Here is a 21,688-nt window from a genome sequence, read left to right as displayed (position 1 = left end):
GGCGAGGACTCTGTCTTTCAGGCATGTGAGCATTCTATTCTGATATCTGGGATTAGTTCAACTTCAAGTCTGTAAGTCTAGGGGAGGGACAATTGCTGCTCAAGCTTTGCATTCTCTTTCACCCCCTCAAACTGCTCCCTCCTCAACTCTTGGATTCTTTTTAACCCACCTTATCTAACCCACCTTATCTAACAGAGGTCGATAGAGACAAGCACGCTCGTTTGTCAAGATCAACAGTTTCCCTCTAGAACGTGGGTTTTACCTGGGCACTTCCTTCTGGAATTTTCACGCTGTTATCAGTTTGTTAGGGTTTCCGTAATGGAGGGGTTTAAACTTCAGACATCTAGTGCCTCACCCTTCTGTAGGCCAGATGGCTGAGATTAAGCTGTTGGCGGGTTGTTTTTTTTCTGAAGACCGCAAGGAAGAATCCATTCCATGGAAGCACGACTTCCATCTCTGCCTTCAGCCTCACTTGGTGTTTTCCCTGTGTGCCTGTCTGTCCCCAAATTTCCCCTTTTCATAAGGACACTGTTCATGTTGGGTTAGGACCCGCCCTCATAACCTTATTGTAACCCAATGACCTCTATGAAGATCCTATCTCCAAGAAAGGTCACATTCTGAGGTACTAGGGGGTTAGGACGTCAACGTGTGAATTTGGGGAGACACAATCCAGCTCATAACCTATGGCACTAACTGGATGTTCAGCCACCACAGGCAAGGCTGACGTCTTTCTCTCCATCAGCAAAGTCGGCACGCACGGTCGCAAACTCAAAATCCTCAGTTCCAGAGAGAAAGCCGTCAAAGGCACAATGGAGAGCTCTGAGTCATGCGCCTCCTCACCACTGTGTTCTAGATTCTGCATCCCCATTTCTGCCATCCCATCCCCTCATCCCTCTCCCAAGACGTGTTTGGCTTTCTTGGGATCATCTAGGTCATGAGTGCACTCAACTGCTTCAGCATCGACTTGTGTCCCTTGACATTGCTGCTCTCAATGCTCTCCTCTATTGTCCTTCATGCTTCACAAATAGTGGACCTCCCTGGACAAATGTGTCCACTTCCTTCACACCACATCGGACATGTTGAAAGAGTGCCTGATGCCTCCATTGTCCACCCACAGTGGGATGCAGGACAGCAAAGACGATGGACACAACAGTGCCTGCTGCTGAGAAGACCACAGTCGACCAAGGAGATGGTGCTGAGATGAGGGTGACGGTCGTGGTGGTCGCTGCCTTGGGGGGACCACGATGGGTGCTTGTGGCTGAGGCCATACAGCTATGAGAACCTCCAGCCTTGCTTGTCACTGAAAGGGTGGGAGATACAGAGCAGCAGTACATGGTGAACCCAGCAGCCGCTGGAAAGTTCCACAGGTTGCTGTTTTTGTTTTGAATACCACTATTAAAAATATTAGTTGGGGCGCCCGGTTGGCTCAGTCGGTTAGGCGGCCGACGTCAGCTCAGGTCACGATCTCGCGGTCCGTGAGTTCGAGCCCCGCGTCGGGCTCTGGGCTGATGGCTCAGAGCCTGGAGCCTGCTTCGGATTCTGTGTCTCCCTCTCTCTCTGCCCCTCCCCCGTTCATGCTCTGTCTCTCTCTGTCTCAAAAATAAATAAAACGTTAAAAAAATTTAAAAAAAAATATTAACAATTGATTTCCCATTTATAGAACCAATGGACTCTTGAACAAAAAGCAGGCAAAGCATGGCACAACCAAGTTGTGCTCAGCCTGCCATTTTGAGGTTTTCAGCGATGGCCACTCAGGTCTCTTCCCAGGACTCTGTTCCAAGGCACACAGTTGAAAGATCATGAAAATACACTCTCCTTGGGGTTAGATCCCAAATAAGATATACTGTAACTCCCTCCCTCTTACCCCATGGAGTTCTAGTACCTGTAGGAAATGCTTTGCCAACTAGGGTTTTAAGATAAGGTGGTTTCATGTTTGCATATCGTAACTCACAAGATCTTTTTATGTATGCTCAATTGGTTTTGGCCTTCTCCAAAGAACACAACTCTGCCCCAGGTGAGTCCCAGTTGGGGCAAGGGGTCTACAGGGGAAGTTCAGACAGAGACAGCTCTCTACATTATCCTCTCGTGATACGAAGGGCAGCCCAAGTCCTCAAAAACACTCTTAAACTCCTCAGTTTGTGGAAAAGGACAGGGTTTCGTACAGACAATTGCAAACCCAAGAAAAGCATGCAGCAGGCATGCTTCCCGATAAAGAACACATCACATTTCCAGGTAGGAAGAGATAGTTGCTGGGGAGGGGTACTCTCCACATTTTATGAAACATATGGGAGATTCCACCACAAGATAAAGGTGATACCTGCTAAAGTTTCCTGAAAAACTGAAGGTGATTCAGGATTGACACTTGCCAGGAGTGCTGGTATTCAACCAGTACAGGTGGCTGTGGTTGCACAATTGTAAAAAATTACAGGTCTTTCTTACTGGTGGTCAGTGAGCCCCCTGAGTGCCCCCTATAACTACGTGGAGCCCCAGCCTCTTTCCTCAACTCAGACCTCCTCAACATAAAGTATAAACACAGCACTAAGTCTGATCAGCACCCCGTGATGTGCCTAGTGCTGGGGCTCCGATATTTCTAATGCCACCTGCCTATCACATCAGATTATTAAGGCAGTTAATCTGGGTTTGTTTTGGAAGCACATGCCTTCTAGAACCTTTGTTAATATTAATTTGAATATATATGTATATTCAAATGAGTTCAGGCATGGATACCTCATAGACTGGTGCCTGCTCAGAACAAATGTTCAGTGAATATTACATTTTATTGTTAATTTTGGTGGCATTCTCATTTCACACCAAACCTGTTATTTGAGGGTGGTGACAGTGGGCGCCGCTAAGCCTTGTCGCTCCGTGTTTTCCTGTGTGAATTTCCCCACCCCATATTGAGTTTCCATCTCCTTATCAGACCGATTTGCATTGTTCAGTCACCACACCATTTCCTGGGGAATCTAACCTCAGATTACATTGGGATTGGCGGTTTTTGGTTTTGTTTGGCTTTTTCTATTTATAAATAGTGTGACCTTGGGCAAATCATTGAAACTTTCCTGCAGTACACTGGCTTCTTTGTCTGCAATCGCTCTGTAAATAGACCTCCGGAGGGAGAATGAGTAGGAGGGCCCAGAGAGACCCGTGTCCTGGCAGCAGTGGGTCCTGTTGGGAGGGACAGTGCTAGCGGCCCATGACCTGGAGCTGTGGCCTGCCCTTCACACAGGTTACCCGGTGAAAGGCAACTTCTGCCTTTTGCAGATTCACACATGGAACCTCCTGGAAGCAAAGACCTTCCAAATGCAAAATCTCTCTCATTTGCGACTTTTGTGCGAGGGAGGTGGTGGGAGTTGTTCTTGCTTTTGGGCGTCTCTCTTCCCTGTAATTTGATTCCAGTACAGTCTCCCCATTCATTAATTTCCTGCTGCATCACTTTGACCTTGGCTAAGCTCCCACAGATCTGGAATGGCAGAGCTGAGACTGGAATCCAGGACAAACCCCTTCACCGAGAGGCGATATACCTCTTCTCAAAATGAAAATGCCTGGGTGGGCTCTTCCTCTTCCTACTTCCTCGCTGTGTGTCATTTGTATGGATCACTGTTGGTGTGACCAGGGCTCTGAGCTGACTTGTCAAGAGTCTTGGTCCCATCAGCAGCACAGAGTTCCTGCTGCCAGCGTGAACAGCCTCTAGTTAGGGGACTAAAATGTTTGTCTTCCTTATTTGCACTTAGAGTTAATCACCTTTATTTATTTGTTTTAAAAAACTGGTTTGTGTCTTTGGGTTTAGTCTGTAAAACAGATTATCTTTCGTTCTCACTTCCTGGAATACTATATTTTAATTAGACGTTAGAGAGAAATATGTATGGATCTTGAGGAATTACAAGAGTGCTTTATTCTGAAGCATAATGTAGCAAGTCTTGGTAGACAAGGACAAAAGTCTATATCTCAAGTGTCCTTCTGACAATTTACATTGGCTCACCCTCAGATTGACTTCTGTCTTCCCTGACTCCATTCAGATTTGGCAAACACGTTCCATATCACTTTACGATACTGGTATTTGAGTGTTTTAAGATTTATTCAAAAATCAAGAATTAAAAAGACCCCTTGGAATTGCAGAAGCTCTCTCGGAAGTATTGCAGAATCGGATCAACCGACGTTGCAGACAGAACAAACGAGGAGCCGTGGCCCCAGGAGCCGCGAAAGTGCAGTGATTAGTGCTACTTTTCTGTGCGTGGAATCTGAACCAAAACTTGTACATGAAATATTTCAAGTCTAGCTGGAAACGCAGAGTAGGTAAAGTTACTGTTTGGTTTTTCCATGTACTTGAAAAAACCTATATTGCTTTAATTTGCCTAATACTGATACCCTTTAAACTATAGCTGATCTTTTAAATATCTGGGAAGGAATTTACTAACCCTCCCAAGACAAAAATTTGTACAAATTGTGAAAGTTTGGAGAACACCATCTATATATTTTTCTTGGCATATAGAGAACAGTCTTTTCTGTGTCCTTCTATGTCTATTCTTTTTTTTTTTTTTTTTTTTTTAGATTTAGAGAAAGAGAGTGGAAAAGGGAGAGGGGCAGAAGGAGAGAGAGAGAGAGAGAGAGAGAGAGAGACTGAAAATCCCAAGCAGGCTTCATGCTCAGCACAGAGACCAGCACGGGCCTGGATCCCACCACCCTGGGGTCATGACCTGAGCCAAAGTCAAGAGTCAAACACTCAACCACCTGAGCCACCTGGGCGCCCCAAGAAATAAGGGAAATTAAAAAAAATCAATTGTATATATATTTACTAGCAATAGTAATTGGAAAATGAAAAACAGTTACCATTTAAAATAGCATTGAGAGGGGCGCCTGGGTGGCTCAGTCGGTTAAGCGTCCGACTTCAGCTCAGGTCACGATCTCGCGGTCCGTGGGTTCGAGCCCCACGTCAGGCTCTGGGCTGATGGCTCGGAGCCTGGAGCCTGATTCCGATTCTGTGTCTCCCTCTCTCTCTGCCCCTCCCCTATTCATGCTCTGTCTCTCTCTGTCTCAAAAATAAATAAAGGTTAAAAAAAATAAAAAAAAATAGCATTGAGAGCCCATAAAATTCATAATGGTAAGTTTAACATAACACGTAAAAGAACTACACATGACAAACCGTAAAACGCTGCTGAAAGAAATTAAAGGTCTAAAGTGGAGAGATACACCATGCTCACCAATTGGACAAGTCAGTATTATTAAGGTATCAATTCTTCCTTAAAGTAATCTATAGTCTCAATGCAATACATTAAAAAAATTCCTGCAGGCCTTTTGTAAAATTGACAATTTGATTTTAAAGTGAATACAGAAAAGCAAAGGGCCTAGAATAGCCAAAGCATTTCTGAAAAAGACTTTATTTAGAGCTAAATAGTCACGGCCGTGCGATATGGATGTAAACAAGACGTATAGATCAATGCAATAAAGTCCCCAAATAGATTCTTGCACACACAGCCATTGGAATTTTGGCAAAGGCACCAAGGTAATTCAAAACCTTGTGCTAAAACAACTGAACACCAAAGTGCAAATAACAAAAATAGCTCAACCCTTACCCACCACATCCAAAATTAACTTGAAGTGGATCACAGACCCAGGTGGAATTTTTGTGCATTTATTATTATTTCTTAATTTAATGTTTATTTATTTTGCAGGGGGGTGTGCAGAGACAGAGGGGGAGAGAGGATCCGAAGCAGGCTCTGCATGGTCAGTGGAGAGCTGGATACAGGGCTCCAGCTGGTGAACTGTGAGATCATGACCTGAGCTGAAGTCGGACGCTTAACCGACTGAGCCACCCAGGCGCCCCTTGTGCCATTTAAATGACTGTTGTTGTTATCTCTTTTCACTGAGTGTCAGAATCTGAATTCACATAAATTATGTGCCTGATGGGTGAGTGTATACTTTAAAAAAAATTTTTTTTAATGTTTATTGATTTTTGGAAGAGAGAGCGTGAGCAGGGGCGGGGCAGAGAGAGAGGGAGACACAGAATCTGAAACAGGCTCCAGGCTCTGAGCCGTCAGCACAGAGCCCGACGCGGGGCTTGAACCCACGGACCGCGAGATCATGACCTGAGCTGAAGTCGGACGCTTAACCGACTGAGCCACCCAGGCGCCCCCCGAAATGCCTCTTTTATTTTATTTTATTTTTAATTTTTTTTCAATGTTTTTTATTTATTTTTGGGACAGAGAGAGACAGAGCATGAACGGGGGAGGGTCACAGAGAGAGGGAGACACAGAATCTGAAACAGGCTCTGAGCTGTCAGCACAGACCCCGACGCGGGGCTCGAACCCACGAACTGTGAGATCATGACCTGAGCCGAATTCCGGAGCTTAACCTACTGGCGCCCCATGGGCGTGGATACTTTTTTAAATGTCTGTTTCTATTTGCCATTTCTCTGCCGTGTCACATTTTTGTGTGTGCCGCCTTGAAAGATGCCATCCGAGGTTTGTCTACATGACAGACCTATTTTTAGATACCACCCACCATCTTGAGCCACAGGGACAAAGAACACAGGACAAAGTCCTGCCAGGAAAGGATGATAGTGATGTTTGCATTGAGAGGAGCTGATAGTTTGTCCCACCTTCATCGTCTAATATCCCAGGCCTGCTGGACCCTTGCCCTTCTCTTAAGTCAAAAACAATTTTCAAATGTCTCTTTGAGGGAAACTTTCATGGGACAATGGCAGATTTTACTTTCTTTCTCCTGTTGGCAAATCTCAGTCCTGCCTTTGTTCCACTGTAGGAGGGGCATGTGTGTGACCAGCCCTCCCTGGCATATCCCTCGGCAGCCAAGCAGAGACGTATCCTGCTTGGAAAATGCCTTCAACCTGCTTTTCTTGTCCACTGAAGCTTCCGGGTGTGCCTCCCAGAGATGGCCAGTTCTCTACCTCCCACATTCTTTTTGGTGGTTTACTTCTCAGATGGGGCTAGTAGCAGCCCAGATAGGGGACAGAGCTGAATCAGAGGTCAGGGGGGCACGGGGCACAACGAGACAAGAATGGAATCCAAACCCTGCCTAATCTTCCCCATCAGGGGAAGGCAAGTGACACCACAACCCTTCTATCTTAACTTGAGATGGCTTCAGGGGGAAGGGTCTTTTCTCCTGTTTTGTTTGTGTTCAGATGTCACAGGGACCGACAGGCAGGAAGGAACATTCCGAATACGGGAAATTTGCCCATCCCCTGTCTCCTGCCTTGTCTGGTTGTAGCGGGCCCAGCAGAATCACGGTTGGGTTTGCCTGGCGCCATTTTCATGCCAGACGAACACAGGAAGTTGTTATTTAGAGATAAGGGAAACCACAGTTAACACCCTCCCTCTATAATCTGATGGAATCTCGGAACTGCAAAGTCATTTCTGTGTTAGCCTATGGAAAATTAAGCAGATCTCCAGCTCTACTCTTTGGGGAAGCCATCAAGCCAAGAGAGCCCAGCCATTATCCCAACTACGAGCTCAGGAAGCTGCAAGCTTCTGGCTTCATAAGAAGAGGGCAGGGTTCATGAGCATGGACCCAGTGGTGCCTCTGCTGTGACAAAGGAAGAACAAAATGCCCACTCACTCCACAGTAGAGCGCCAAGGAAGAGAGGGTCATTTAAAGCTAGAAAGGAAGGAGTTGATTTAAAATAAGAACATTTGAAGGCAAATCTATAGAGACAGAAAGGAGACTCGTTGACTAGAGTCTTGCCAGGAGATTAACCGTAAATGGGCACAAGGGATCTTTTTAGGGTGTTAGAAACATTCCAAAACTGAATTGTAGAGAGAGTTGCACACAGCTCAGTAAAGTTACTACAAATCATTGAAGTATGGTATCGAAAACAGGTGAATTTCATAGTAAGTAAAGTTTAAAAAAAATTTGTTAATGTTTATTCACTTTTGAGAGACAGAGCATGAGCGGGGGAGGGGCAGAGAGAGAGAGGGAAACACAGAATCCAAAGCAGGCTCCAGGCTCTGAGCTGTCAGCACAGAGCCCGACGCAGGGCTCGAACTCAGAAACCGCAAGATCATGACCTCAGCCGAAGTCAGACGCTTAACCGACTGAGCCCTCCCAGGCGCCCCTGATGAGCAAAGCTTTGTTTGGGTGTTTCCCAAACACCTTTGTTTGGGTGTTTTTTAATGTTTTTATTTATTTTTGAAACAAAGAGAGGCAGAGCATGAGCGGGGGAGGGGCAGAGAGAGAGGGAGACACAGAATCCAAAGCAGGCTCCAGGCTCCGAGCTGTCAGCACAGGGCCCGACGCGGGGCTCGGACTCACAGACTGGGAGATCATGATCTGAGCCAAAGTCGGACGCCCAACCGACTGAGCCACCCAGGTGCCCCCATAGTAAGTAAAGTTTACCTCAATAAAGTTGTTTTTAAAAAATTAAACTGTTTTGGGGTGCCTGGCTGGTTCAGTCAATAGAGCGCGTGACTCTTGATCTCCGGGTTGTGAGTTCAAGCCCCACACTGGGCGTAGAGCCTACTTAAAAAAAAAACAAAATTAACAGGTGAGTAAGCCACCTCCTTCAGAGAAAGTTGTGATGCATGTCTCACTCTTCTGAGGGAAAAGTGACAACTTTTCAGTGTGGCCTAACGGGCTCTTCCCATTGTAGCTGTCTCTTTTTCTGGCCTTTTCCCCACCACATCCCCACACCCGCTCTGCTCCTACAAACCCACAGTGCACTCAGCTCCCCCTCAAGGAAGGAGGAGCATTGACTGTTTTACGTGCATGTTGCACAAAGCGATGTCCTGCCAAAGAGTAACCTGGGTAAAACAGTTACTTTCCAGGGCAGAAACCTGACAGACATAATCAGAATGAGCAGCAAAATCTGGGGATCTCTTCTCAATTCCATATTCAGTGACTTCACATTGGCAGCTTGAAATCAGCCATGGTGGGTGTTTTAACACCAAGGAAATTGGTAAATGCTTCCTATCGAGGCTTTTATTTTTTTCCCCAGAGATAGGGTTGCCAGATAATATACAGGACACCTAGTTAAATTTGAGTTTTCAATTGGAAACCAATAATTCTCGTATAAGTAGGCGGAACATATCTGAAATTCACATTTAATGGGTTTCCCGTATTTTTATTTGTTAAATCTGGGAACTCCCCACCGCCCCCGCCCTGGAGCCAGTTATTAAAATTTCTAGCATACCCACAACCATACTCTTGACCCCTATACTCGAGCACGTCTTCATCGTGAACATTTTATCAAAACCCATCAGAACAGTTAACCAACGCATTAGGGTCTTCACTTCTATGACCTCAACTGGCCACATTCTTAAAGAGAAATCTCTGTCTTGTAGAGCCATCTTTTGGGGAGTCTTTTTGTTTGTTCTTAGCATAAACATCCCTTGAGATTTCCTTGAAGATGAATGCTTGCCATGTGACTTCTCCAGAGCCAAGAACCCAGGCTTTCCTATACTTCAGAAAAGAATTTCTCATGCCCTGTGGTGAGTATTAATAGCAACACAGGGAACCACAGGGGGATTCTCAAGCTCTCTTTTCAAAACCAGAATGTGGTGTGGACAATGGTCTCTATTAAAGGGTTAGCACTGGTTCCCCTTCTTGGACCCTGGTGTCAGTTTGATCCTCTTGCCCTCCAATGGGACAGATTCTATCAAAGACGGGGAATCCTCCTAGGTGAGTCTGCAAAGAACTCAGCAGAAATTCTGGTGGAGAAAACTAAAAACAACAACAAAAAACCCCATCACCTTGGCCTAGATTCTCAAGATGGATTAAAACACCCTTCTGGGACTTTAATTTTTTTTTTTAATTTAATTTAATTTTTTATTTTTTTAAATTTACATTGGAATTAGCATATAGTGCAACAGTGATTTCAGGAGTAGGTTCCTTAATGTCCCTGACCTATTTAGCCCATCCCCCCTCCCACACTCCCTCCAGTAACCCTCTGTTTGTTCTCCATATTTATGAGTCTCTTCTGTTTTGTCCCCCCTCCCTGTTTTTATATTACTTTTGTTTCCTTCCCCTTATGTTCATCTGTCTTGTTTCTTAAAGTCCTCATATGAGTGAAGTCCTATGATTTTTGTCTTTCTCTGACTGACTAATTTCACTTAGCATAATACCCTCCAGTTCCATCCACGTAGCTGCAAATGGCAAGATTTCATTCTTTTTGATTGCCGAGTAATACTCCATTTTATATATATATATATATATATATATATATATATATATATATACCACATCTTCTTTATCCATTCATCCATCGATGGACATTTGGGCTCTTTCCATACTTTGGCTATTGTCGATAGTGCTGCTGTAAACGTGGGGGTGCATGCGTGGGACTTTAACTTCTACTGATAATAATCTGTTGCCCTCCAGACAAAGAATCAGCAACTCTGCTTCTTTTTTTAAATTTTTTTAATGTTTATTCATTTTTGAGAGACAAAGACAGAGCATAAGTGGGGAAGAGGCAGAGAGAGAGGGAGACACGGAATCTGAAGAAGGCTCCAGGTTCTGAGTTGTCAGCACAGAGCCCTCTGTGGGGCTCAGACCCACAAACTGTGAGATCGTGACCTGAGCCGGAGTCGGCCACTTAACCAACTGAGCCACCCAGGCGCCCCAACAACTCTGCTTCTGACATGTTTCCAGAGGCCCATCCATTTCCCAAAGGTCTAAAGGTGAAACAGTCCTCCCCTTACCCTTCGGCTCCACCATTCTGGGTGGACTTCCCAAAAAGCCTCCAAAAGGGCCACAGCTGACTCCATTCCTAAGAAACTGTTTGTGACATTTCTGCTTGAGCCACCGTCTCCCCAGTCCTTATGCCAGAAGGAGACTGGAGGAGCGGGGGGCTGGATTTTAGAAGCAGGGGAGTGTGTAGCAGTGTGAGTCCTGGCCACAGGCCCTCTGGGCGAACCCCACCAGTGCCAGCGTGGAGGTTGTACAGCATCTGATTCCTCACAGGTGCCAACCAGCTTCCTTTTTCACTTAACCGTGCATGTGAATCACCGGAGGAACTTGCTGAAATGCAGACTGGGATTCAATAAATCTGGAGCAGCGCCTGAAATTCTGCATTTCTAACACGCTCCCAGGTGATAGCATGGCTGCCGGTCCACGGACCACACTTTGAGTAGCACCTCATGTTCAGTGGTCCATGTTGAGTCACTACTTTGTGTCTCTTTAAACCAGCAGCATTGGCGTCACCTGGGAACTCGTTGGGGGGGGGGTGTGCAGAATTTTGAGTCCCTCCCCAGATCTACCAAGTAAGATTGCATTTTAGCAAAATATCCAGGAGATTTACTTGCACATTGACGTTGGAGAAGAACTTCCCAGGGCTCTGATCTGCCTAGGGTTCATCAGGACACCAGGATTTTAAAGCACTCAGCTTATATAAAGACTGTATCCTATGCATTGTTAAAAAGGAGCACCATTCCCATAAATGAGGGGGCTGGCTATCTACATAGAAAATCTCAGCGCTGGAGAGAGGAGATGGCCGAAGGTCTTTGGAAAGCCACCTTGCAACGGGTGGCGAGATCCATCAGAGGGAGCCAAAGCCCACACGGTGACTGCTGGCAAGGATGTGGGGAGGAGGAGGAAAGTCCTCTAGGTTTTTGTGTGTGTTTCTTGAGAGGGCGCTCAGTGCGTACACAGGCACGGACTTCTTGGTAGCCATGTAAAATTCGGCTGGAAAATATACTTAAAGAAAAAAAGGCGGGAAATAATTGAGCATTATAGCTAAAAAACTGAGAGTAGGAAGAAAGTTAAAAGAAAAAGCCCCGAGGTTTAGAGAATATAGGAGAATGTGATTATGAACATACAAGCCACATAATCTAGGAGAGCATCATATCCCCCTGGGGTAGGAAATGATTTCTTAAACAAGGCATGGGAAGTACTAACCAACCAGGGAAAGACTGATAAGTTGGAGTGCAGCTAGCACAAGTAATACCTTTGAGAAAGGAGAGGGCCGGGGTGCCTGGGTGGCTCAGTGAGTTAAGCGTCTGACTCTTGATTTTGGCTCAGGTCAAGATCTCACGGTTTGTGGGTTCAGGCTGTGCACTGTGTAGTGTGGAGCCTGCTGGAGCTCCCTCCCTCTCTCTCTCTCTCTCTCTCTCTCTCAATAAATAAATATTAAAAAAAAAAAAGGAGAAGGCCAAGTCAACAGCAGAAACAGGTACTTGCCACATATTGAACCAACGTAGGGCTTGCGTCAAGAATACATAACCAAGTCCCACATACCAACAAGAAAACAAAAGCTTGTTAGAAAAAGTGGCCAAAAGACTTGAACAGACATTTCACAAAGGGTAAGCTCAATGGCCAATAGAAAAGGTGTTCGGCATCATTTGCACCTGGAAAAATGCAAATTAAAGCCACTGTGAGATACCACAGCATACCCACCGGTGTTGACAAGGGGGGATTATTGGTAGGAGTCTGTGATGGTGGAAACTTTGGAATGGAGCTGAGAATTTTCCAGGAAATGGAAGCTACACATACCCCAGGACCCAGCACCTTGCACCCCTAGATTTGCACCCAACAGAAAAGCATGCCCATAACCCAAAGAGGCATGTACGAGATTGCTCCCCAAATCAGAAGCAGAAGGCGGCTTGATAAATCGTAACAAAATCACGCTAAGCAACAACGAAAATGAGCTAAAGTCACACATATCAGTAAGAGTCTGAAAAACATAATGCTGAGGGAAAAGAGCAGACACAAGGGAATACATACTGTATGAGTCTTTTACTACACAGTTCAAAAATGGGTATAATTATGTATAATAATGGAAAACCTGCTATTAAAACGCTCTAAAAACCACTCAAACTCATCTGTTTTTAGTGCTTATTTATTTTTGAGAGACAGAGCACAGTGGGGGAGGGGCAGAGAGAGAGAGAAGAAGACACAGAGTCTGAAGCAGGCTGTCAGCACAGAGCCCAACGCAGGGCTCGAACTCACAAACTGCGAGATCATGACCTGAGCCGAATTTGGGCGCTTAACCGACTGAGGCACCCAGGCGCCCAAATCTCATCTTTTTTTTTTTTTTTAACGTTTATTTATTTTTAAGACAGAGAGAGACAGAGCATGAACGGGGGAGGGGCAGAGAGAGAGGGAGACACAGAATCGGAAGCAGGCTCCAGGCTCTGAGCCGTCAGCCCAGAGCCCGACGCGGGGCTCGAACTCACAGACCGCGAGATCGTGACCTGAGCTGAAGTCGGACACTTAACTGACTGAGCCACCCGGGCGCCCCCTAAATCTCATCTTTAAAAACCTGGTAAATGTAAGTAGGTTTGATGGTTAATTTTATGTGGCAACTTGGCTGGGCCCAGCCGTATTTTGGTCTGATCCATTATTCTGGATGTTTCTGTGAGGATGTTTTCTGGATGAGATTAACATTTAAATCAGTGGATTTGGGGTAAAGCAAACTGCCCTTTATGACATGGGTGGGCCTCATCTAATCAGTTGAAGCTATGACTAGAAGAAAGACTGACCTACCCAAGCAAGAGGAAATCCTGCCAGCATGTCTGAGCTGCATTAAGTGCTCTTCCCTGAGTCTCCAGCCTGTCAGCCCACTCTGCAGATTTTGGACTTTCCGGCCTCCCTAATCCCGTAAGCCAATTCCTTAAAATCTCTGTCTCTCTGTACAACCCTGACTAATACAGTAGGTAAAAATAGATGAGATGTATGTAAAAGGCACAGGCTATGGGACAAAGACATAAAATAAACATGAGAGTAAAAGATAGAGGATTAAAATGACAGGCAATGGAAAAGGAAACATGGAAAACAAGCCAGCGTATGAGGTTGATGACTGAATAAAAACACGCACAGGGGTGCCTGGGTGGCTCAGTTGGTTGAGCGTCTGACTTCGGCTCAGGTCACGATCTCGCAATTAGCGAGTTCGAGCCCCACGTCGGGCTCTGTGCTGACCGCTCGGAGCCTGGAGCCTGCTTCCGATTCTGTGTCTCCCTCTCTCTCTGCCCCTCCCCTGCTCATACTCAGTCTCTCAAAAATGAATAAATGTTAAAAAAATTAATAAAAACAAAAAAGCAAGCACAAAAGCAGATACCAAGGTAACAGGAATGCAACCTAAGGTAAAATTGATCATGGAGAAATATCTTCAAAGAAAAGAAAAGCTTGGGAATGGCAAGGAGAAGGAAGTGGACTAGAAGCCAGTTAGTGGAACTGAGTGCAGGAAGAATCAGTGTCCCAGCGTCAAGACCTGTTGCCATGGTGACACCCTCCCAGGCAGAGTGGCAGGGTCCTGATGTCTGGAGAAGCTGGATCCTGGCCGTGGTACCCTTTCCTGTCCGACCAGGCTGCTGGCACAGGGGCAGACCTAGCGTATCCCCCATCAGCCCACAGCCCAGAGTAACCCCTGCTGATGTCTCTGCGTATTTCCTGCTAGTCCTTTTCCCTCTTGTTTATTTGTGCATTTATAGTAGCCATATCCTATTCTATGTACATTTTGTATTATGCTTTTTTTTTTAATTTTTTTTCTTAATGTTTTTATTTATTTTTGAGACAGAGAGAGACAGACCATGAGCAGGGAAGGGGCAGAGAGAGAGGGAGACACAGAATCGGAAGCAGGCTCCAGGCTCTGAGCCATCAGCACAGAGCCTGATACGGGCCTCGAACTCACAGACTGTGAGATCATGACCTGAGCCGAAGTCGGACGCTCAACCGACTGAGCCACCCAGGCGCGCCTATGCTTTTCTTTAAAGATCACATTGCATCAGAAGTACATTATTGGAAATTTTGTCTAAGACTTGCTTTTAGCTACGTAAATATTCCAGCATATATAGCTGGTAATATTCCAGCTACGTAATATTCCAGCATATATCACTCATTGGTTGTTTCGCTACGTAATATTCCAGCATATATCACTCATTGGTTGTTTCGCAAAGATTTGTTGAGTGCGTATAAGGTGTCAGGTGGTCGTGTGGCTTGTGCAAAGCCACTGTTCATCCGCAGCTAGTGTGGAGCAAATGGCTGAGTCACTGAATGCACTGCAGGAGGTATTTGCATTACTGCTAAGAGGCACTCGTTGCTGATTCCTGGGTTTGGAGCAGCTCCAGGTAACTGAACTTGCCTGTGCGAACAGGAGGAGCATCACTGTATCTTAGATGGCGCCCATGGGTATGAGCGCCAGCCCACGTTCTAAATCTCCCCACTCCGAATTTCCTGGCAGAGGCAAAGGCAAGTTTTAGGACCGATGCTTGTCAGAGACGAACTCTTCCATGAGCTTCTGTTTTCCATTTTTTCAATGGGTAATGCACTCACGTGGTTCTGAATTCAAGACAGAATCATGTGCACAATGAAAAGGCTCATTTCACTACTTCCTCATCTGCCGGATACCCACCTCAGGTAACCATTTTTATTAATTTTTTGTGTGTATTAATCTAGATTTTCTTTGTGCAAATATGAATGCACATGCTTATTTTTTTTTCCTTTCCAACTTAAAAGGTAGTCTTCAACTTACATACTTTCGCACGTTGCTTTTTGCATTTAACCATATTTCTTGGAGATATTTCCATATAAATACAGACCTTCCTTGATCTTTATTACTTCCACGTAGTATTCCAGTGTATGGTTGGCCATAACTCTAACCGATCCTTATTAATGGACATTTGAGTTTGTCCCTAGGTTTTTTTTTAATTTTTAAAAATCTTTATTTATTTTTGAGAGAGAGAGAGAGAGAGAGACAGAGCATGAGCAGGGGAGGGACAGAGCACAGAATCCGAAGCAAGCTCCCGGCTCTGAGCTGTCAACACAGAGCCCCGACGCGGAGCTCGAACTCATGGACCGCAAGATCATGATCTGAGCCAAAGTCGGACGCTTTAACCGACTGAGCCACGCAGGTACCCCTGAGTTTGTCATTAGGTTTGTTGTCCCAAGCAGGCTGTGTTGACTAACCTTGAGCATATTTTATCATATACACATACTGCTGGGTCAAAGGGTAAACGTATTTGGAACGTTTATGTTGCCAAATTACCTTTAGTAGGGGTTGTGCTAATGTGCATTCTCACCAGGAACGCTTTTGACCCAAGATAATTTCTTACTGAGTCGGCAAGCCGAGCGTCTGCTCTACACGAGGCCCCGTGCTAAACAACAGCAACACACGAATAAGATGCCTCTGGGACTTCCTTTTGAGCAGAGGGAGAGACAGACTTAGTGGACAACCAAGTCAATTTGTGATAACGTGCTGGAGCATGGCACCAGGACTGTGAGAACGTGGACAAAGGAGTGATTTATCCGCAAGGAAATCTTCAGGGGAGGCACAGGTGAGCCAGGCCCTGAAAGCAAGTTGCCAAGGGAGGAGAGAGCTGTCTGAGATATGGGGGAGAGGGGCGGCGGGGGGGGGGCATGAAGAGTAGCTGAGAAGCTCATTCCAAGGGCCACGGATCGAGCGCTTTGATGGAGCTTGAGGAATTAAGATTGCAGAGGCAAGCAAGGACCTGAGAGAGGCTGAGTCTTCACCCTGAAGGCACTGAGCAGTCTTTGTGGGCTTGTAAGCAGCAGCGACGTGGTTAGAATGTCCCCCCGCCACGTGCTCTGCCCACTCTGGTCCCTTGGGTTCCACCCCTCCAGGCACATGGTCGTGTATGTCCATTTCACCCCAGGGCATCATCTGATACCTAAACTCAGACCTCACAATAGGCCCCAAGTAGGCCAGTTATGATGCAGGAAGAGTTCGTAACTATCTCTTGGGTTCCCGCTAAAATGACCTAGAAAGAAACTCTAGGCATTAACACCTCCCGTCCTCGCGTATTGCCAGAGTATGATCAGGGAATGGGAGAATGGCTTCCAGAAGACTGGGAAACAGAGGCCCCAAGAAAGGAAGGCTGCAGAGGGCAGGTGGAGGATGAGTGGAGCGCCAGTCAGAATGTCTAACACAAGCGATTCCTTTTGGGATAAAGCCCCTCTGTGCTGTCAGCGGGGTCTGAGTTCTACTTCACCGTTGGGGTGAGCGGAGCCTGGGCTTCGGGTCCTGTCCTTCCCACCCCTCCCAGAACGAGCCAAGGGGAGGACCCCACCCCGGTCACCGTGGCCCTCGCCTGTCTAAGGCAGGGCCGCCCTTTGTGACGCTTCCCACCCCAAAACTAAAAGTCGTGACACCCTTCGTGGGGTTCTCCTACACCTGACTCTTTGCCTTTCAGGATATGGACCAAATCCTACAAATCAGATCCACGCATCGCCCTCGGAAAATACTCCCCCTTGGAAAAAGAGATCCTAGTAAGTGTCCTGAAGCTGATTCGCAGGGAGGCCCCGCTGGAGCCAGGCAGCCAGGCTGGGAGGGGTGGAGCCAGAGGTTCAAAACCCACCAGCAACGGACATACAAGGTTCCCAGCGGCCTCGAGTCCGCTCGAGGCTTCCCACACTTGCACTGCAAATACTATCTTGTTTCAAAGTTCTGATTAGGAATAGCACTGTGAGGGCTGCTGGCTTGTAGGTAAGCAGAGTCAGGATTTGAACTCCGGCCTGTCCGACCCCAAAGCTCCCGCCGCAGAGGGGCCCAGACACTCGGCGGCAGGTGGGGACAGGGGCCACCAGGCGATTCTTTCTGGGGGCACCCCCTGCTGCTGCCCCGTTGAGATTTTTGATAGTCCCCTTCACGTTGTCAGCGGCTGGGTGGTGTCCACACCACGGCGGCAAGGAGATTTCTGACCCACAAGCAAGAGGAGGAGTGGGAAATGCTCAAGGAACTCCAGTCGCTGTCTCCGGACTACAAGCGGGCACTGGAGTTCGGAACACAGCATCCCCGTCCCTGTGCCGCCTGCAGGCCCCTGGAGAAACTGTGGACGGCCAAGGTGATCGTGCCCCCAGAGGAGTTCAGAATGCCCCAGCGCGAGAAGCTCACTGTCGTCAGGCACGTAGAACGGATGCAGCTTGCTCGAGCCCTACGGAATAAGCAGCTGTTGCCCTACATCGAGAGGCTCAGGGGCTCTTCGATTCTGTCTGGAGGGGGCCTGGGCCCAACGGCAGAAGACAAGACCAGGGAAGACGAGGACAGCGAGGTCGTGGCTTTCCACGACTCTGCCAGGCAAGAGGAGAGAGGCGAGGCAGAGAACAAAGCCACAGGCAGACGAGAAATAAAAATGAACGTCATCTTCAAGTCGGAAGAACCGAAACAATGTCTCACACGCCATCCAAATGATCAGAAACCGTTCTTCCCCACCAAGAAGGCGGAACGGTCCATCACTGGCCTAACCAACCGAAATCTTTTCCGCTTAGCTGAGTTCCCTGGTGACCTAATGCTGATGAGTCAGGATTTTATTTCCCGGGGGGTCCACCCCGCTGATATGACAAAGGCCAGCCTCCTGGGGGAAGACAGCGTCTGGAAAGGGTACGTGCACAAAGCTCTTTAGTATTAAAGTCTTACTTATTGCCATGGTAACCAAAGACCCTGGTCCTTTTCACTCCTGCAGCTCTGCCCCCGGGGTCCTGGGGTCTCCAGGCTTCTCAGGGTAACACCTAACAGCAAGGCTTCCTGGTTTCAGGCATCTCTTCGCTCTTGGCTCTCAGCTGGGACCGTCATCCCAGAGCCCAGGCCTTTCCAGCATGCAGGCCCCTCCGCTTTGCCTTATTTCCAGGGGTCCTATGTCAGTTGCCCACTCCTGTGAAACGAATCACCCTCAAATCCAGTGGCTTAAAACTGCAATCGTTAATTTAGCTTGAAATCCTGTGGGTCAGCAATTTAGGCTGGGCTCAGTTGGGTTCCTCATGTGTCCACAGTCAACCACGGGTCAGTTAGGTGACTCTCCTGAGGGTTGACAGCTATCAGCTGGGTCAGTGGAAGTCACTGGGCCACATGCTTCCTTGCCGCAGCAGGCTGGCCCAGGCCCGTTCACAGGGCCACCGCAGGATCCAAGAGAGTAAGTGGATGTTTGCAAAGCCCCTGAAAGCCAAGACTCAGAACTGGCGCACCGTCCCTTTGTCACATTCTGTTGGCCACAGCAAGATACGAGGGTGGGCAAGTGGACTTCATCTCTGGATAGGAAGAGGAGGAGGGTCATACTGCAAAGGGCACGAACACAGGGAAGCAGGTACTGCCGGGACCATGACTGCAATCACTCCACCACTGAGTCCCTGGAGCTGGGACCAACCTATAGCCCCGATGGGGAAAAGAATGTTACTCAAGGAGAAGGTTGCCCAGCCAGAAAGTCTAGAGGTCAGTTCCATGCTTCCCACTTCTTAGGGAAGCAGCTCCTACCTATGAAGGTAAAGCCCACCTGCTCCTGGCCGCCCTGCTCTTGAATCTAGCCAGGGGACTTCCACCTTCCTTCTCAAGCCAAGTGCAGGCACAGGGCATGCACGGATGCCGTGTGCACAGTCCTCTGGGCATGTCTGCAGGTGGGTCCAGGGTCCCTGAGGTCAGCTCTTGCTGCTCCCATTAAGGCCCTGCCTGTGCCCCCGAGGTGGCAGATCCAGGAGGCAGCACCCGGGGCAGCACGTTTGGCACCCGAGAAACAGGACGCACTCATTTCATATCTGCCTCTGAGGCACAGAAAGGGCTTTCGGTGAATTACACTCGGTCCTCAGCAATCTGTGCACAGTTGGAAAGATGCCGAACCTGCGCCCATGGCCCGCAGCTTCCTGGGACAAGGCCAGATTTCTCTCTGGCCCCCTCTTCTGGGGTTGGGCATGGGGTTCTCACGTCAGCTCCTTCAGAACCCCTGCTGCCCTCTCCGCAGAGGCTGAGCCATGGGCAGGAAGGGGGCCTCTCTCTCTCCCAGTTTCCAGGATAACTCTGTTGGTCACAGGGGCCAACTTAACCTACTTCACTTGAGCATTGTGTAGGCAGATGCTGTGGCTCACGATTCAGGGTGTCGAAATCACGTGAGCAAGGTGCACACACCAGCTGTGTCTTCTCACGATGTCAGCTTTATTCAGTCATAAAGCAAGGTTGTTGACATTCCAACCTCAATGACGTTCCGCGAGGCATTTAACTTGGCTTCCTACACGTCACACGAGACAAAACAAGTCATACATCAGGCCATAAACCACAAGGGAGGAAGGTAACGTGTCCGTGAGCACGCCGTTGGTCTGTGGACTTAGTCTGGTCCTGGCCAGCCCTTGGCATTCTCTGCTTTTTATGTTCAGACAGCAGTCGGGCAGAAACCTCGGGGGCAGTTGCCCTTCTTATGCGGTCAGACATGGAGTCGAGGTCTGGGGAGTCTGACAGTTTCCTGCCAAAGTCCTCCCTTTTTAAAATGAATTAATTATTAATTAATAATAATAACTCATTATGTTTATTTATTTTGAGAGAGAGCATGCACGAGCAGGTGAGGGGCAGATAGAGAAGGAGAGAGAGAGAGAGAATCCCAAGCAGGCTCTGCGTTGTCAGCACGGAGCCCGGAGCGGGGCTCGGAGCCACGATCCATAAGATCATGACCTGAGCCGGAATCAAGAGTCGGATGCTTACCTGACTGAGCCACCCAGGTGTCCCTAAAAGCCCTGCCTTTGAAAAGCTTAATCCTTCAGAGACCTCTTCTGGTTCTACTGATTATTAGTTCCGGGTTCTTTCAGGCTCTCTTGGCCTTGCTGATTATCAGTTCTTGTACCTTGAGTACACTCTGGTTTTAGCGATGCCTATTCTCAGTTACTGCTCTTTGGCTCTTTACATCACTGCTTGACATGAGTGACTCCATCTTGCTCTCTACACTATTCCTTGTCTCAGCCTAAACATCACCTCCACAGAGACAAAGGCCACCAAGTGCTTCATATATCTGGGCTTCATCGACAAGATGAAACAAGTCGTCCGCCCTAAGCTTCCCCACCCCAACACCCGCTGGTGAGGAGGAAGTAGAAAAAGATAGTTATAACGATCTTTCAGCACAGTGTCCCCCCAAAGCAGAATATCTGATGAACTAAGCCGATTTCCTTGTTCCTTGCCGGGGAAGTCTTTTTGACCTTGAACTAACTTGGACTTTTCTAGAGGGCTCCTGGAAAAACTCCAAAGCATTTGTTCTCTCTCCTTATAAAAAGAAAGATATGAAAGTAATTAGGCTTATTTGAGATGTTAAATTACATGGAAACATTGTCTGATAAGAAGTGATGTCTGACCCCTTTAGGTTATATTGGGATGGGTACAAATTGTTAATATAAGTTTTCTAGAAACTGTATGACATCCCTTGAAATCTATCCTGGCATAATGTTATCAGGCATTAATTCTAGTTGTTAACTTAAAATGTTGTGTGTCACAGAAATAATGAAATCTCCTTGTCTGTTGCATTGTGATGAACTCTCATCGGATCTTTAACCATGGCCATTTTTGAGGCTTTTGTGTTTTACAGACCATTATTCTTCTACTCTGGTGCTTTTGCAAAAAAGCTCCATTGTCCAAAAGATTCGTGGAAGGAACATGACAAGGGGAGGTTTCTGATAACTTTAAGATCGTACCACTGATCTGGGTGAGAAATTCCAGAATTCTAGTGGAAAACCTGGGTTCATAAAACCACTAACAAAAGATCAAAATCAACAAGAATTAATTGCGTGGGGCTGAATAAACTCCTGAGGGTGATCATGACTTTTGCTTTAAAACATCACTAGTTTTGGGCTACCTGGGTGGTTCAGCCAGTTGAGCGTCCAACTTGACTCAGGTCATGATCTCAACAGTTCATGAGTTCGAGCCCTGCGTTGGGCTCACTGCTGTCAGCGTGGAGCCTGCTTCGGATTCTGTGTCTCCCTCTCTCTCTGCCCCTCCCCTGCTCACTCTCTCTCCCTCTCCCTCTCTCAAAAATAAATAAACCTTAAA

The 21,688-nt window shown here is 47.2% G+C and overlaps 1 protein-coding gene across 1 annotated transcript; it reads left to right on the top strand.

Annotated features, from left to right (window-relative positions):
- Window positions 1–16,611: 16,611 nt before the first annotated feature.
- On the top strand, window positions 16,612–18,328 carry CD2H10orf120 (chromosome D2 C10orf120 homolog). Its single transcript, XM_006938233.4, has 3 exons — window positions 16,612–16,896; window positions 17,091–17,166; window positions 17,556–18,328. The coding sequence occupies exons 1-3, from the start codon at window positions 16,712–16,714 to the stop codon at window positions 18,297–18,299; spliced, it is 1,005 nt and encodes a 334-aa protein (XP_006938295.1). The 5' UTR covers window positions 16,612–16,711; the 3' UTR covers window positions 18,300–18,328.
- Window positions 18,329–21,688: the final 3,360 nt, after the last annotated feature.

This window comes from Felis catus, chromosome D2 (assembly GCF_018350175.1).
Source record: "Felis catus isolate Fca126 chromosome D2, F.catus_Fca126_mat1.0, whole genome shotgun sequence".
Taxonomy (NCBI): Eukaryota; Metazoa; Chordata; class Mammalia; order Carnivora; family Felidae; genus Felis; species Felis catus.
This window is presented reverse-complemented; position numbering and strand designations above follow the sequence as displayed.

Coding starts and splice junctions, on each gene's coding strand:
- CD2H10orf120 (XM_006938233.4), top strand. CDS start 16,712: ATGATCAGGGAATGGGAGAATGGCTTCCAGAAGACTGGGAAACAGAGG. Junction 16,897..17,090: donor AGTTCTACTTCACCGTTGGG/GTGAGCGGAGCC, acceptor TTTGCCTTTCAG/GATATGGACCAAATCCTACA. Junction 17,167..17,555: donor CCTTGGAAAAAGAGATCCTA/GTAAGTGTCCTG, acceptor TCACGTTGTCAG/CGGCTGGGTGGTGTCCACAC.